An 18,428-nucleotide genomic window follows, 5' to 3' on the forward strand; every position below is an offset into this window, starting at 1 on the left:
AGTTGTATAATTGGTTGACAAAGTTTAAAAACTTCGTTTCAATTATATTTCACTTTTTGTAATTCCCTTGCACCAAATAATCTTATGAAAACTATTATTTAAAACCGATAAATATTATAGTTACAATTTGTTGTAATTTCACTTTTAGTATTTGACTACTAAATTTTCAAAAAGGCTAATAAGTAATTAATCATTATCATATTTATGACAATTTCCTTTTAAAAAATATTAACGAGTCATATAATTGGCTAACAATGTTTAAAAAATTTGTTTTAATTTTATTTACCTTTTTGTAATTCTCTTGCACCAAATAATCTTGTGGAAATTATTACTTAGAACCGATAAATATTATAGTTACCATTTGTGGTAATTTCTTTTTTAATATTTGACTACTAAAATTCCAAAGAGGCTAGTAAGTAATTAATCATTATCATATTTACGAAAATTTCCTTTTAAAAAATGTTAATTGTCATATAATTAGCAAATAAAATTTCAAAAGTTCCAAAAAATTATAGTTAATTTTGTAATCATAATTCCAACTAATCAGTTAAAAAATTACAAAAATTGCAGTTGATTAGTTCAAAAATAAGGAAAATTGCAAAATTGGGAATTGCAAAAATAAGGAAAAAACCTAATAAAATAATTAAATCCTATTAATCACAAACCAATCGTAAAATTACATTTTATACTTCCATCTGTTATAAATAACTCATATTTTTCATCCAAATTGTCAATTTCTTAACTCATCCCTGTGTCATTCTTGCTCTCTCTATTACACCTAGAAAGGGTTAAATGAACAGAAATGTTACACCAACTGGGTTCCGTTACCGTGAACAAAGAATTCCCAGGTCCTCTGCGACGCGTTCCACGCTGCACGGATCATCGACACCCCAGTCTCGAGTTCGATAAGACTCGAGGCTGGAGATCGTCAAAGACCTGGAGTCCGTGGAATTTCGTGGTAGGGATGAAAGAAGTCGAGGAACGTGTCAGTTTTTTTGCGGTTTTATCAGCCGGCTGGCCGGGGGTGGTAATTTGTTGAAGCCCGCGTTGTCAAAGACCGGAAGTAGGTCCCTGACTCTTTGTCCAGCCCCGATGGCTGCCAGCTCGAGCCATCTGAAATGACGATAGCGGGCCCCGTTGAGAAATGAACCGCTTCCCATTCGATTTCTATTACTTTCCTCCCAGTAAAACCCCTCTGTCTCTGTGCTAGTAGCTAGTAGTTGTCAAACTGCGAAATTCACGAAGCAACGAGTCACTCTTCTTAATTACATTGTGTTTTGTGAGTATTATTACAAGTTAGGTTAGGTTTTAATCGTGAAACAGTATACAGTGAAATCTTTAGTATAGTATTTAACCCTATACTATTTAATACTCGAAGAATTTTTCATTATAAAGATACAATTCGAAGCTTTTCCTATATTTTTGTAAGCTTTTCTTTATATTTTTGGTGCTAAGATTGGCATTTATATTAAATGGAAAAAGAAAATCACGTGTATTTCGCGTAGATCCTTTGTGAATGAGAGTTAGGTGTAAATAAAATGGTTGAAGGTTTAACACTAAACGTACCAAGCGGGGTCATATGACCCTTTTCAAAATTTACATTGTAATTGTGCATTTATTGTTATTTCTTTCGCTCACCTGACTTTCTGTAAATTCTTATATTATCTGATTGTTTAATTTCTTAACTTATTTTTTACCGAGAAAAATTCTTTGCATATCTTATTTACCACGAAGGGTCATTTCGCCCCTTATGGTAAGAGTAGGTATCTGTAAAGTATCGGTACGTTTAGTGTTAAAGAATATTATAGAATTTCCTACGATTTCTTCCTTCTTTGACTTTTGGAGGTTTCAGTCACCTAATTAATTCGTGGAACTCGACCACGGGAAATCACGACTGTCGGACCATGTTTCTATAGTATGCAAATGTTGTTTGCCATTGAGATAACGAGAAAAGCAGATTTCTAAGCGAGTCGAGAGTTCAGATTTGGACTTATCCGCTAGCGATACGCCCCGGTCCCTTTGTCGCTCTCTGAGCGGAAACAACGCAATGGATCTCGATGCCGCGGTATTTTCGGCGTTTCCAATTTACGGTTTACAATTGAATAGCCAAAGCGGGGCTTTTATGATTCATAAGCGCGACGCGTGTTCCGCCAAGCGATACGTTCGCCTGTTTTCCATCGGGGCTAATAATCTGGCTGCCGATAAACGGCTGAATTCCGCCAACAACGAACGTTTCGTAGCATTGTCGTCTTCGATGAAACGCAACGAACCGGATAATTGACGTTTCGGGAGTCAACGCGCGCCATTTTCCTGCGCCCAGTTCGGTTTAATCGGTAGGAGGACTTTAATTTTCCTTTTATTTCTCGATGACATAGTTGAGCTGTCATTGAGAAATAAATTTGGCTGTGAGATCATTTCAGAAAGCTTACGAATTTTTTTTTTCCTTCATTTTAATTTTAATTCCAATTTTAATTTTTTCTTAAATTTTTACGTTATTACGTTATTTTTGTGTTTATTGAGGAATAAATTTGGTTGCGAAATAATTTCAAAAAACTTACAAATTTCTTTTTTGTTTAATTTTAATTTTAATTTCAATTTTAATTCTTTTTCTTGAATTTTTTCATAAATTTTTATGTTATTACGTTGTTTTTGCCGAAAATTATTTTTACGTTTATGGTGGTATATAGGGTGTCATTGAGAAATAAATTTGTCTATGAGATAATTTCAACAGGCTTATGAATTGTTTTTTTCTTTAATTTTAATTTTACTTTTCATTTTCATTTTTCTTTTTTCTTTAATTTTTTCATAAATTTTTACGTTATTACGTTATTTTTGCAGAAAATTATTTTTGTGTTTATAGTAGTATATAGGGTGTCCCATGATTAATATCGTTTGATATGTTTTTGGTAGATTATGAGACAAAGACATAGAGAGATTTTTATCCCCATATTTTATGTGTTATTATCATTCTCATATTTGCAAGCTTGAATTACGTCAAAATCAATTTGAAGAAGTACGTTGTACTTGTCTTTTTCGTTACTCCCGTAATACCAAAATGGAAATATATTAATAATAATTAACGCGAAATAATTTAATCCGGGAAATATTTTAAGCGCGAATTTTTTGAAGCACCGAGGGAATAAAATCAATCAGATTATACCTTGTCAACTTGATTTTTGAAAAAATTGAATTTCAAAATATAAATGATTAAAATTAATTAACACCGAATTGTGGAAGACGGTAAGCGTGTCTGTTTATGTAAGTGCATTTAAGTTGAATGTTAATTATTATTTTATCAAAGAGAAGCACGATGAGGCAAAGGATGTAGACTTGTAATTATCATTAGCCTTTGTTATTCATTTTGTAACACAGCATAACAGTTTATGCTGAATTTGCAAATCATATGTACATTTTGCTTAACTCAAAGATAATTCCTTGTGACTTTAAGTAGCTTTGTAACAAAGGTAATAAACCAAATAATTTGCGTTTCTCATGCTCGCTAATTCCCAAAATCAGAGAGGAAAACAACTCGTTTGCAACATTTCCATTTCACGTAGCAATGAAACCTGTGCATCTTTAATACAAATATTTTATATTACGTACTCTGTTGTATATAATTTAAATAATATCATCTCAAGTTATCTCAAATATTCTCGTAGTTACTTCATTGAAATTTGAGAAATAAACATTCAAATATAATTATTTATTGTTTACAATTTTTATTTATGATAAATCAAATTAAATAATCCTCTAAATATCTTATCGAACACAAATACAATAATCGTAATTGCAATTCCTATTTCCGTCAAAAGATACGTAAACTGAAAATACAATCGGATAAAAATTCAAATAAAACAAACTGAGAAAAGGAAACACAGGAAGAATGAAAACAAAGTAAAAATACAAACAGAATATAACCAAATGAAAGTTCAAACGAAACACAATCAAATAAAGTAAAATAAAAAGGAAAATTCAAACAGAACGGGAATAAAAATGTAAACGGTATACAAACAAATGAAAATTCAAAAACGAAGCACAATCAAATAAAACGCCCCACAAAACACGTATCAAACAAAGATCCAAACAAACTACCAAAAATTCAAATTTGTTTTTCAGTTACTCAAAATTGATTGCAACCATTACTCCGAATAAAACAATATCCCAAGAACAAAACGCACACAGTTATCATTATTATGTACAAGCAGAATGCAACGTGTGAGCATAAGCAGCGAATGAAAAGCCGAAAACGTGGAAAGAAGGTTGATCAATCGAGTGACCAGGGGATGGAAAGGGGATGGAAATCAACGACCCCGATAAATTGAAATTGATTTCGATAGGCCAACTCGTGCAAGGGGTGGGGACGGAGTGCAAGGGTATCGCGAGCATATGCAAGCACACACATTCGTTTCCCACCTGTTGTTTTTGTATTTGGCCAGGGGTTGAGCAGCCGGATGGGGCGTTTCAGTGGGGAAATATGTGGCCCCATAAAAATCCAGACCACGGCTGAGCAGCGTCGAGGTCTCCTCCACGCTGGCCAGGGTAACCCTTATAACGGGTGGCCCGGTGTAAATCGTCGCCGGCTCGTTTTGGTTGTGAGCTTCGCTTTTCAACTTGTCGTTGATCGCTTTCACTAATTCACAAAGCAGACACCGGGTCAGCGGGCGCGTAGTTAGGGAAATGAGCGGTGAAAGACGGCAAATTAATTCGATCGTAGGGTGGCAGGGGGTGGGGATCAGGTGAACGACTGGAATTGATAGGCTAATTGGGTTAAGCTCGCGATTTTCCTGTCCTCGTGAGCACTTTCTTCTTTCTTTGCATAACCTCTCTTTGCTTAACTTTGGTTTTTGTATTCCTGCAAAATCTTTGGGATACGCGTTTAAACGTTTAGCACCTTATCATTAATTTTCCTCGGTAGCGAGTTACTGTGCAATTGATGTGTTCGAGTTTGGAGATTTTTTGAAATGTGAATAATTTTAGAGATGAGAATTGAGGAGAGTATAGTTGGTGAGAACGATATGGTGAAATTGTGAAGTTGAGCTTCACGTGACGATGTCAGGGACTTAGGAAAGGCATAAGGGTTAGAAGAGTCTTGATATTGGACTCTAAACTCAACGTTGGGATAAGGGATGACAAGGTAGGTCAAAATTGGTCCCAAAAATCTATTTATCCCTCTTATTCCTTTAATTTACGATGGGGCTTTGGAAATCGGACAATTTTCATCCTGAAAATTGGTTAACCACTATTCTCACCAGTTCTGAATCTAATTTTCTATAAGAAAGTCTCATTTAATTGAGATGTACATATAAGTGAAAGTGTTCTAATGTATCTACTATATCAGAGCTACTATATCTATTGTATGTACACCCTATTTAATTATTTAATGAAGAAAGAAGACACTTGGGATTTTCTAGAGGATCTATCAACCCTTAAAGATGGCCAGATTCGGTCCTGAATATCAACCAATTTCCAATCTATTGCTCTATTCAATTTGTCATTGTATCACATTATCTTTCTTTCTTTTCTTTCTACTGATCTCATTATCTCTAATTTAACATTATCTCTAAGATCCAAGAGTAAGAAAGAGGATAGATGGGAAAAGGCATCGTCTTGGGCCCGCTAGCGAACTCGTCAGTAAGGCTACCTAGCAGGCCCATGCCTCAGACGCAGGATACCATAAGCAGATCAGAAATTTGTATTTATAGGAAGCAGAGGGTCCACCAAGAACTTGTGAGAAACCTCGAACCTCCTTCATTCCTTCTGCTGGTGAAGATTTGAACGATGATCACAACAAATCTGTTAATATCCAGTAGTCATTAGGCTTCTTTCATCACAAACAAATAAAATTCTAATTATAAAAGGTTAACGTTGGAGTGTCACTCATAGTCATCTTCATCATTCATTGAATTGGACTTCTTAATTCACTGAATATGATATTCACACGACTGGTAATTTGGCACTTGGGATGACACAGAAGCAGGAGAAATGCTTCGTTCACTTCTGAGATCTTTAATGTCCTTGAAATTTCTATTTTCGGGCTCTTGGGTGCATATTATAACATAGTAGTGGGCTAAACTACGTCGATATCCTTTTCATCTTATGTTAAATATTTACCTTCGAGTCTATGTCTACATTAGACCTCTATCACTCTGTCTCATTTGTCTCCATGTATCGTGTTTAACCTATTCGTCAAATAATGCAATATAATCCTATTTATTGACATGATGCTTCCAATCAGTGAGGAATATTCCTGTGACTTATGTTCACGTTTGAATTAGAGCAGGTGGACCTATTACACTGCGACCAATTAGATCCATTTCTTGTCCAAATACCAACTTACCAGTTATGGTAATACTTATGATAGACTATCCTGATCTGAAAAGTGGATCATGTCATTGGGAATACTCACGAACAGTGCCAGTGTTGAGAGGTAGCCGCGTAACTTCGACTATGGACCGGTACTTGTAGAGAGCGTGCCTGATATCCTCTTCTGGTAATTCTTCAGGTACGTCCAAAACGTAGACTGTGAAGGTCTTTGCCGGTCTACAGGGTATGGCGACCTGTGTTCATGAATACGAAATGTCATATTTAGACGCGTTTTGAAGAGAAGGGTCCTTTGTGTACCGGAAGATAAGTACCTTCTTGTAGAAGCGTGCCCCGGTGACTTTGTGGAAGCCCTTTTTGTAGACCGCCTGAAAATCGTCGATGTTGCTGAACTTGAAGAGTATACCAGTGGCAGTCTTCGTCAGGGAAAACGCACCACTGTAACATAAAGCGACAACCATACTTTATATCTCGTGACTCTTTTCTTTCTGGTTCTCTGGCTCCTCTTTGTCAACATTTTTCGCAGGCTACTCGGTTTTTCGGGTAATTTAATCTTTGTGACAAGTCACTCTCTGTTGGGTAATTTTAAGGTATTTCAGTTTTTGGGGTACTTTGAGATATTTTGATATTCTTACTCGTAGTGGTTTTTAGAGGTTAGGTGGATTTTGTGAGAGTGGGCTAGGATGGGTGTAGTTAGTGAGTTTCTATTGGGTATGGATTGTCAAGTATTTAGGTGTCTTTTGGACTAATTTAATTTTTGTGTTTGGAAGCTCTTTGTTAGTTAATAATGTGATAAATAATTTTTGAAAGTTTTATCTTATATAAATTTTGTTATTTACTGTAGTTTTTATAAGTTATGAGTCCTTTGTACTAATTTTATTTTTATGATAGGAAGCTTTTTGTTAGTTAATTAAGTGATAATTAATTTTGAAAAGTTTTATCTTATATAAATTTTGTTATCTATAGTAGTTTAGTAATTTTGAAGATGCTTTGATTTTCTTTGATATTTTTACTTATACAGTAGTTGTTTTTCTAGGTTAGGTTTTACAGGTTCATGAAATAATAATCGTAATAGTTTCCATTTGGTACAGTTAAGTATGAATTGTTAGATTTTTGGATTGATTTACATTTTGTGATAGGAAACTTTCTATTGGGAAATTTCTTAACATTTAATTTTGGAAACTATGGTCACTTTTTATATTTTTATTTATATGTCATATACCAAATATGTAAATATTTATTTAGTTACATTATTTTTTATAGGTTAGATGGATTTCACGAGGCAGTGTTTTAGAAGAAAATTTTTAGCTTCTATTAGGTATGAATCGTTAGATTTTTGAATTGGATAAATTGGAAGATTCTATAGTTAGATTTTAATTGCATCTTCCTAACTATATTTGCAAATATTCATTACTGATATACTGTTGAAATGAATATAAACCTTAATTATCGAAATACAGCTTCTTTGATGAAATTTAATCTTTTTCTGCAAAATACTCTTTTAATTAGGTAATTTTTTAATATCGTGATTTAGAGATAATTCGATTTCTTTCTTATATTTTTATTGGTAGTTTTTTTTGTAGGTTATATGGATTTAGCGAAACAGCAGCTGGGATGAGTCGATTTTCCATTAGCTATGGTTTGTTACATTTTTGCGTTGGATTGATTGGGAGGTGGTTTGATTTTAATTGCACGTTTATGACTGCGAATTTCCATAAATGACTACTGGTTGAAACGTGTATAAAATTGAACCGTCGAAATGGTTATTTATGACCTATAAAATGACGATGTAATATTACTGGAGCAATTATAAATACCATAATGCAATAAGTGTAATGAAAATTATAAAGCAATAACAATAAATATTATTGCAAATGCAATAAGAAATTTTTCACTATAGTCAACTTCCACAGTCATTTGTTATATAGATTTACACAATGAAGGAATATATCGATAATGAAGAGTGAACAGTGACGAAATATGTTATAAGTAATGTATATACAAATTCACCCCGCCCCCCCAAAAAAAGAAAAATCATTTATAGAAATTTTTGACCAATCTGATATTCCACGTTATAAATACATATACTTCAACTAAAAAATTAAAATAGTGTTGTTATCTTAATTTATATTTTGAAACTGATTTTGAAATTTATGTCATATTTTCTCAATTTTCTCTTAAATTAATCAAGCTTAATGAACAATTTACAATATATATCTTTTTTCGTGTACAGTAGATTTATTGGAGTTTAGTGAAAAATATTTAAGTAGTAGATCTGTTCTGTTGAATTCCATTTAGGAATTTTCAAAAAAATATTACCATGAAAATAATATTTCTAAAAATTTTTCAGAGCTTTTTCCCTTATTCTTAAATCCGTAATACCGTCTCGTCCAGAATTTATGCAACGTAATTATATTTGATTTCTGCGAGCTAATTGCATCTCAAAACAATTTAATGGATCAGTTAAATTTAATAAATTAGCTAGTTGGTCGTCCATTAAAATGGAAACGTTGAAGGCAACTAGAATTTCAATTAAATCGTCGTCACACTCGCTTGTCTCTGTTTAGAATTAATGAGCAACTCTCTTCGGCTTCGTAACTGTTATTATTTGCGTGTGCTGAATCATTAGAGACGTTTTGAAGAGTACGATCCATCATTTCGCAGATAGGTTATTTAAAAGTCATATTTAAAATAAAATAAAAAGAGATAGGGTATATAGGGCAGTTTTAGCTTGATTTATTTATTAATTAATTGAATGAATAATTTATTACAAGTATGCAGTAATTTACTTAATTTAACCGGATCAATTTGATGAAAATTATAACAAATTATCGTACAAAATTTATATTTCTTGCAAAATTGTACTATTTTTATTTGAATTTAATAATATTCTGATTAAAATATTTTAGATGATACCTTAATTGAGATTTAAAAGTATAATAAAATTGTTTAAACAACTACATCTTATATAGTAAATATAGTAAATGTAACTATATCCCATATAGTAAAATTTAGGAAATTTTAATTTAGAAAATTTGAGTTTTATGAATTTAAAATTAAAAATCTACGAAGTACAAATGTTTAGATAAAAAAATCTCTAATTTGAGGAATTTCAAGCTACGAAAAGTGGTTCAAAAAATTATTGTATATGAAAATTTGACGTTTACCTTATAATTTAAAACGTTTGCATTTGAAAAATACTTGTTTCAATAATTTCGTGGCCGAGTGACTGATCCAAAAAATTTCATTGTTGAAGAACTTTGAAATTGTAATCGAGGGAACGAAGTGGATAAAATTGAATTGATAAAATTGAAAAGTAGGTGACAATAGTCAAGAATTTGAGTTTTGAAAATTTTTGTTTGGGGATTGAAGATCTTTCGTGTCAAAGATAGAAGTTTGTGGAAAATACAAATGAAGAATATCGGGTTCAAGAAATTCACCTCAAAGGTTTTAGTTGGTAGAACTTCAAACGAGAAACTTCCAAACTATGTAACTCAAACTTGAAATCTGCGCTTCATGGAACTTGAAAGCGAGAAATTCCACTTTGAAAAATTCAAGATTAATAAATCACACAGCGAACATCTTCTTTTCGAAAGAAAACTTCGATCTACCAAATCTTTTGATTATTTTCTTCTATTAAATTCACAAAATTATTTTCTAAAAATTATATAATATTTCTAGTAAGATATTATTATAATCTTATTAGAATTTTATTGCAATTATAATATATAATCCTTAATTCTAAATTTAATTGAAATTTTAATGAACTCTTTATTTAATATTTTCTTAACATTCTTTTAAATTTCTATTAAAATTTTTGTACAATTTAATTGAGTTTCTAATAAGTTAGAATTTTATTACAATTTTATTATACCGTCCTTAATTCTAAATTTAATTGAAATTTTAATGAACTCTTTATTAAATATTCTATTAATATTTTTCTAAATTTCTATTAGAATTTTTGTATAATTTAATTGAGTTTCTAATAATATTTTATGCAGTAAAATTTTACTTAAATTTTTTTACAACCTAATTCGTTTAAAATTCTAGATATATTCTATTGAAATTGCACTAAAATTCTGCTGTAATTTTATTAAAGCTCTATCAAGAGTCTGCTAAAATGCTGTTTAAATTCTATTAAAATTTACTCACACTTCTACCAAAATTTTATCATTGTTCTTCTATTCAAATACGAATACTTTACCAAAATTGAAGTAAAATTGCAATTAAATTTTTCTTCAATTACATTGACATTTTCGAAAAATTTCTTTAAAATTTAATAAAAATCCTGTCATTGTCCTATTATAATTATTCTACAATCTTATTAAAATTTTTCTAATATTTTACTAAAATGCAAAATTCTGCTAAAGTTTCACCTGAATTTTATAAAAATTCTATCCTCGTTCTATTGTATTACAATTATTTTGCAGTTTTATCAGAATTATCAGAATTTTACTAATGTTTTACTAAAATTCTTTTAAAGTTTGACAAAAATTTTATAAAAATTCTAATATAAAAATACTAGTCGTTCTATTATAATTATCCTACTGTTCTATCAAAATTATCAGAATTTACTAACAAAATTTTTAACAAAATTCTACTACAGTTTCATTAAAATTTTATACAAATTCCATCATCGTTCTATTACATTTATTCTACAGTTTTATCGAAATTTTGCTAGTATTCTACTAAAATTCTACCATAATTTCACTAAAATTTTCCCATAATACCATCCAAATTCTATTATTATTCTCCTAAAATAATTCCGCAATTCTACAAAACTATATCTCGCCAAAATTACAAATCAAATATTTCCAAAAAACTTTTCCAAAATCCCAATACCGAGTCTCACAAGACACTAACACCCCGATGAAACGAAACAACCAACCCCACTCTATCCATCAACTCTCCCAACCGCTCTCACCTCTAACCTCCATCACATCTCAATCAACGCTGTTACCAAGAATAAAACGAAAAATCCTGCGAATCCTTACCGAAAATTCATCTTGTCGCAAATGGTGGCGGCCTTCTCGATGCTCAGACGTCGGCCCTCCTGGTTCAGCCGCAGCAACGAGCTGTTTCTCGACGTGGACATCTCGTTTTCGCACGTGGCACTGCTATCGTGTCCCCTCTGAGACATGTTCTTATATGCCCTCGAGGTGGGATCGGCTGACCAGCGATCGAACGCGACCCGTTACGCGAGATCGACTCCTCGCGAGACACGCGTTCTCGGCGCACTGTCGACCAGTTACGCATCGATACTCTCCTTTTATACGAAGTAGAAGCTCCGAGAGAGATAATCGTCGGACGCCTCTGCCCACGATCTTGTTGTCTTGGATCGGGACCATTTGACGAGGCAATCGTTAAAAAAGTCGACGAGTCCAAGAGGTTTGATGGATGATCTAATGTTTTTCCTTGGGTGGATGACAAGAGGTGTTTGGCTGAGGTCAAGGAGGGTTGATTAGGTGTTTCGAGGATGAGACGTTGAAAGTTGATTTGGATATTATCGATGAAGAAGGAATAGTATAATAATTGACACGTAGAATTATGTGGTTTTGTCACCTCGCATATCGTTACATTATCTTAAATTTGACATATTAATTAATACCGATCTTCGAAATTTTATAAAATGGCGACTGAAGGGCGCCTCCCGAGTGCAAAGGGTTAAATATACGCATAATCGGTGTTTTGAAAGCATTTTGATACTAGTGTAGCGACCATCACTCTCACCCTCGCCACTAAGGGATTCCGACTTCCAGGACTTTCTCGCAAGCCCACGAAAAACCTCCAATTCCTATATATATAACTTTCCGGCCATCCAATAGTATCCCAGTCTAAGGCAGGGCCTGCTAGGGTGGCCTTACTGATGAGTCCACTAGCAGGTCCAGGACAAAACGCATCCCTTCCTTTTCCTATCTCCTAGGAGGACACCCACACTAGTTACAAAATTATGTACAATAGTAGAAAATGTAGAGTTCCATTGACAAATTTGAACGTTATCTTCGATGTGTTTCCCAGGGTCATTTCTGTTAGTGATGGATGAAATATCAAAAACAATAAGAACAATTCTTTATTTAATTACGAAAAATGATCAAACTCAAATATTATGTATAAATCTAATTAATTTCTCGCAATCACGTGCTCACACCTATTTTCACTATTACGACTCAATTACAACTGAACTATGCCCAATCTCTCTGGTTCGTTCTTTCTACTTTCGTACATGTAGGGATATGTTTTGATTGGCAAATATACGGAATAAAGGATGTTCTTAATTCCAATATATTTTATTTACGAGCTAAAGAGACTTGAGAGTAAAAATACGAACTAAAAGATTAAACTAATTACGGAATCCACACTCGCGCGTCAACTCTTCGAACTATCACCGACTCGACTTTCTTTCAAACCTCGTATCGCACTTTCACCAACAGGACTGTCCCAGGACAGCCCTTGCATCCTCCTTTAAACCTTGCACTCTGTCTTCTTTCATACTCAAGCTTTCTTCCTCGATCACGTATTTCCCATAGCCTCGCTCTCGTGGTGGGTCACGTACCCTAAACATCCAGGCGATTTTCGCTCTTCACTTGCATTCCATACAGTCATAAATATCTCTTTTATCCGATCCTTGCACGCGCACTTCAGACGTCGCTCTAAACATTCAGTCCGAATCCTAGGTTACTGTTTATTGCCTGTCGCCAGCTAGGCAGGCCCAAGGGTTCCTTTGACAAATTAATATAGGCATTTTGACAAATTAATATAGGAATTTTCAGCACAAAGCGAGCATTTGATTTTGGATAGCTACAATCATTTGCAGTGTACCAACAACCTATATTTATTTCATCAAACATAGTTATTAATGCTAGAATTGCTAATGTAGTCAAAAGGAATATTACATTCGTGGTACAAGGAAGTTTTCCACAAGAGTGGTGACACTGGAAGCCACGAAAACGTGTTTTGCGGTATTCATAGAAATCTCGAGAGTGATTGACACTAAACTTTTCATTCGGATCGCGACAGTCATCGGTGACGTTTCGTAAATGCCACCAGTAGGCGACGGTAGTACCTAGAGAACGTTTCGTAGATGCCGCCAATAGGCATCATGGCCGCCGCCAATAGGCATCATGGCCGCCGCCATGGCGGCAGTAGCACCAAAAGAGTTAACAAATAACGTCTCTGCTCGTCCAGCCGTCGTTATTTATGTATTGCCACTCATCGACCATTGTCATTTCGCCGGTATAATGTTTTCCACGGCTACTCATCGGTCCTCACCAAGTCGCGGACGACGTGCCACGACCCCTGCCGATGTTCAGCCTAACTTGTCTTACATTATAGTTCTTTAACACTAGAACTACCAACCCAGTCAAAATGATTGGACTCAGAATTTTCCTTTTTGCAATCACCGAACACATACACCTGCTTTAAGAATAAAATTGGTATCAACTCGTATTAAGAAAGAACTGTAAGCAATATATTCACTCGTATTCATCGTACCGCTGAAATTACTATAATTTGTGCACGTTATAGTTAGGTACCCATTAAAGATCGGTAGTTCTAGTGTTAATGTTAAATAATGTTTACAATTTTCAATTAAAAATCTGTGTTTCCTATCAAAATTATTTCTTGCGTGAATTTTTGGGTGACACCCTTTATAAAAATATTAGCGTGGTAGTGGTTGTCACAGAACATGTTGACAGTGGTTGTCATTAAAGATCGGTAGTTCTAGTGTTAATAATAATAATAATTTAATCTATGTTAACCATTACCACAATTTCAAGATCAGGTAAATAGCATTACACGTGTTTCTTCGTATACTATAAAATTTGTTTCGAATATTGTTTAGATACTTAGAGTCATATTTAAAATGAACACACTGTATGTATATGTATATATGGAAATATTTGATATGTTTATAAGGAAATTTAAAGTTTCCTAGATTTTTTCTTTAAGTGATTTCTTATTTCCTTGGTGTAATGGGTACTTTCAATGAGTTTCGTCGTTACAGGGTCTTTAGGGTATTAGATTTCCTATCATTGAAAAAGTTTTCTGAGGAGTGAAATAAATAATAGTGTAATGTAATATTATTTTTAAAATCCGTTTTTCAATAATAATTATTGAAACAAAGGGTACATGAAAAATTCTGATATTTAAATTGGCTTTGTTTTCACGAATATTCTAAATATTCTGTATTTGATTTTAATTATTTTTTCTACATATTCAGAATTAATTTTCAATTGTTAACCTCTACCTTCTTCAATTGTCAATTAAATATTTCACTAAAATTCTTGCAATTTCATTCGTTTTCCTGCGTCATCTTCATTTTAATCACATAACGAAGCTTCACTGCATTGCAATAAATCAATGAAGATAATTGATGTGATAAAAAGCTCTGTTTAATTAGGTTAAAGGAAAGTAAGGTGAAGTTAACTTGGATCAAGGTTAATTGGTTCCACTATGCTATACACACGTGGGTGCCCCTATTACATTATTATTAATTATGAAAGACTAGGAGAAGTCGTGGGAAAGTTAAACAATTCCTCGACACGTGTACCAAAATGAAATTGAGTGTTTGTTATTGCAAAGCATCGTTATTCCATTAACCAAATGTCTCGGATGCTTGTGGTGGAATACGTGACAGATCATTTAACACCTACTATGGAATATATACATCCGGGACGTTTAAATCAATTTTTGCATGCATCGTTAACTCGATGATGATGCATTACTTCCATTCATCTCTCATATAACTTTTCTTTTTTCTACGAGTTTATATTGTATAAAATCTATGTCAAATTTCATTCTGTGCTCTGTACTGTAATAGATTCTCACTTAAAAAAGTTAAAATGCCAACAAATTTTTTTTATACTCCTATAGTTGCTCAATAAAACCTTAAAATTTTCATAGTGATCAAATAAATATTTTTTAATTGTAAATTTATTAATTGTAAATAATTTTTTTATATTCCTATACTTACTCAATAAAACCTTAAAGTTTTCATAGTGATCAAGTAAATATTTATTAATTCTAAATAATTTTTTTCATACTTCTATATTTTTTATACTCCTATAGTTACTCAATAAAGCCTTAAAGTTTTCATAGTGATCAAGTAAATAGTTTCTTTGAAAAAAAATGCCCAAAATACGCACATTTTCAGTGTTCTATACTATGATTCACTCTTTGAGAATTTTATGAATAATAATTGCGTATATTTATTATATCAGTAAAATTAATTATATATTGATATTATTTCACTTGAATTTATTAATAATAAATTTATACTCTTTTTAGTATAATATCATTATTCTGTAAATTTATTATTCAATTCTATTTGATTATAATTTTTCCCACTTAAATTGTAATATACATTCACTAACAAATTATTTAAATCCTCTGAATTAATTTTTAAAATAATTTTGAACGATGCAAGTAATTTCTCTTTCTCTCGTAAACAAAATAAATTTGTCATTTAAAAACATTCTCGAAATTCCCTCAAAATGTTCTCAGGAATTCCTCGAGTCTTTCCAATATATCGTAAATCCCAATATTGCAATCATTTCAATCCATCCTGAGTACGATATTTCAAACGGGGGAATCAAAGGTTGTAGCCTCAGTTTCCGGGAACCAGATGTATTTCGAGGCTCGGTAATTGAACTTGCCGAACTATCGATACCGAACATTATAACCGTACTCGATCTTTTCTGAACTCCCGAATTCTGAACTTATCAAACTCTCGAACACGCTAAACTTTCTAACGAACTTTGGCAAAACTTGGAGCGCTTGTAACTACCGTGAAGATCAGCTGAATGCTCAAAGACAGAAATTAACAGAAATGGTTCGTTACACGCTCTTGAAGTTTTCGGGTAACTAACTTTATACCGATACTGTAAATCCTCTATGTATTTTCCTATGAAACATATTGTAAGTATTTCGAAGCAAGAACCCACTGCTATTTAAACTTCTCTATATTTGTGCAAAGAGAATTCAATTTTTCTTCTTCTTTTTAATTTCTTTCGTCTTTTTAATTAATTCTATGAAGAGTAAAAATTTATTTGCTTTACTGGTATTCATACAGACTGAAGAAGAAGGATTTATGACCTTTAAAGATGATAATTAAAACAGAAAAGTTGCAATAAATTAATATTTTCAAGAATATAAGCAATTTTTTAATTTTTGTGTAAGGAAATGAGGTTTTTGCTTCGTAAAACAATTTTTGGAGATTATTAGAATAATGTAACTTTGATAAAATTGCATGATCATTTTAGTAGAATTTTATTAAAATTTTGATAAAATGTTAGTAAAACTTTGACAGAATATTATTAAAATTTAGCCAAAATTGTAGAATAATTATAATAAAATATTAATAAAATTTTAATGCAATTTCAGTACAATATTACTAGAATTTGAGTGCAATTTAATAGTAGAATTTTATAATAACGGCTTTGTACCAGAATCTCTTTAAAATTTTTTCGGAATATCATTAGGAATGTAATAAAATTGTAGGAGAATTTTAATAAACTTTTAATTACCAATTTAAACGCAAAACAAAAATAGTTTATAATTTTGTACATATTACTTTTTTGGCCCACATTTTAGAAGCATCTTCCTGCATTCGGTGATTACATACACGCATATCCCTCAAATACCTAAATCAATTTTTACAAAAATGAAGCTTTGCACGCAACATTTCTTCACGCAGATTCGCCATCTGTTCGTTTGTACTCTTAACAAACTCTAAATATTAATTAGACAGATTAACATAAATTTGATTAATTATATCAATAATATTATATTATTAATCTCTGATTTACTACATTCAGAATCCTTATGAATATTCAGAAACTAGGTGTCAATAATTAAAATTGAACTAGTCTCTATATGCATTTAAATTTCGCGCCATTAAGGTCGATACACACTGCAGAATTAATATACGAACCTCAAGCAGATGCACAGTGATCTAAATATTCGTTGCATATAGAAGCATAAATTAATACGTAACAGATTTAATAATTCTAGCGTTAAATAAATCACAGTTGAATGGCGGTTGGCAACACCGTAGGCCATGCCGAAATTTCATTGGAAGCAAGCAACAATAAGACAGACGCCGAAAGCGCCAATTAACCACGGCTCCATCGAGCTCTCGATCGAGACAACGGTGCCAAGTTGGTACACAAAGACGCAAACAGGCGTATACACAGAGCGAGACGGTGAATTAGACGGTGGGCGAAGGTGCGAGAAAGAGGGAAAGGGAGTGGGGGGTAGTGGCGCGTTCAGAGGCTTCATTCGAATCGAATTCAAGAACGCCTCCGCCACTGGATGTTCCGGCGGCTGACTGCGACAAAGCGACGAGATGCATCGATTTGCACTAATTATCGACGCGGTAATTGCCGTGAACGAGATCGCGAGTCATCGAGGAGCCGGAGATCGAGCCGATCAATCGTTAATCGGGCGTTAATGAAATGGAATAAATGTGCGTGGATGGAGGCACTCGGCTGCATTGTGCACCCGTCTGCGCTTTGTTGAGGAATCGCGAGAGCCGACGAGGACTCTCGCGAGTTCCTCGGGGCTGGGAGTGATTCTTAAGATAATGGATCTACTCGAGGGGAGTGGGATCGTCGGAAATCGTTGTTACTCTCAGACGTTTTGAACTATTTCGAAATACTTTGACATATTTCGTCGTGGGTGGTAGAATGTGCCAAAATACCAAGGAGATAATAGCACTGGATTTTTGTTAAATCTTCTGTGTAATTAAAATTGGAAATATTCGAAGTGGTGAAATTACATGGTTCACCCTGTATGTAGATAGTACCAATAAGAAATAGCATTGCTATTATCGTCAAAATTTATATTTTTAAGGAATAACAGTTATTTAAAATTGGAAATTAGAAGAATGCGAATATTTCTGTGATTTATTGTATATACAGGGTGGTTCACGTGATTAAGAGTGATTCTTGAGGTATTGGATCTACTCGAGGGGAGTGGGTCGTCGGAAATCGTTGTTGCTCTCAGACATTTTGAAATATTTCGAAATACTTTGACATATTTCGTCGTGGATAATAGGATGTGCCAGAATACCAAGGAAATAATAGCACTGGATTTTTGTTAAATCTTCT

General features: G+C 33.0%; 1 protein-coding gene across 1 annotated transcript; it reads right to left on the reverse strand.

Moving 5' to 3' along the window:
• Positions 1–964: 964 nt before the first annotated feature.
• On the reverse strand, positions 965–11,541 carry LOC108549067 (uncharacterized). Its single transcript, XM_017902286.1, has 5 exons — positions 11,316–11,541; positions 6,636–6,759; positions 6,407–6,557; positions 4,414–4,630; positions 965–1,113 (listed from the first exon to the last, which is right to left on the reverse strand). Exons 1-5 carry the CDS (start codon positions 11,459–11,461, stop codon positions 987–989), a joined length of 765 nt encoding a protein of 254 aa, XP_017757775.1. The 5' UTR covers positions 11,462–11,541; the 3' UTR covers positions 965–986.
• Between the last annotated feature and the right edge of the window lie 6,887 nt (positions 11,542–18,428).

This window comes from Eufriesea mexicana, unplaced genomic scaffold (genome assembly GCF_001483705.2).
Source record: "Eufriesea mexicana isolate 0111107269 unplaced genomic scaffold, ASM148370v2 scaffold1801, whole genome shotgun sequence".
Classification (NCBI taxonomy): Eukaryota; Metazoa; Arthropoda; class Insecta; order Hymenoptera; family Apidae; genus Eufriesea; species Eufriesea mexicana.

What these genes read in the sequence shown, in the direction of transcription:
- LOC108549067 (XM_017902286.1), bottom strand. Translation starts at nt 11,461, where the DNA reads ATGTCTCAGAGGGGACACGATAGCAGTGCCACGTGCGAAAACGAGATG. An exon ending in TGCGACAAGATGAATTTTCG is followed by an intron (nt 6,760 to 11,315) that starts GTAAGGATTCGC and finishes TTTATGTTACAG; the next exon opens with TGGTGCGTTTTCCCTGACGA. An exon ending in GCCAAATACAAAAACAACAG is followed by an intron (nt 1,114 to 4,413) that starts GTGGGAAACGAA and finishes TCGTCATTTCAG; the next exon opens with ATGGCTCGAGCTGGCAGCCA.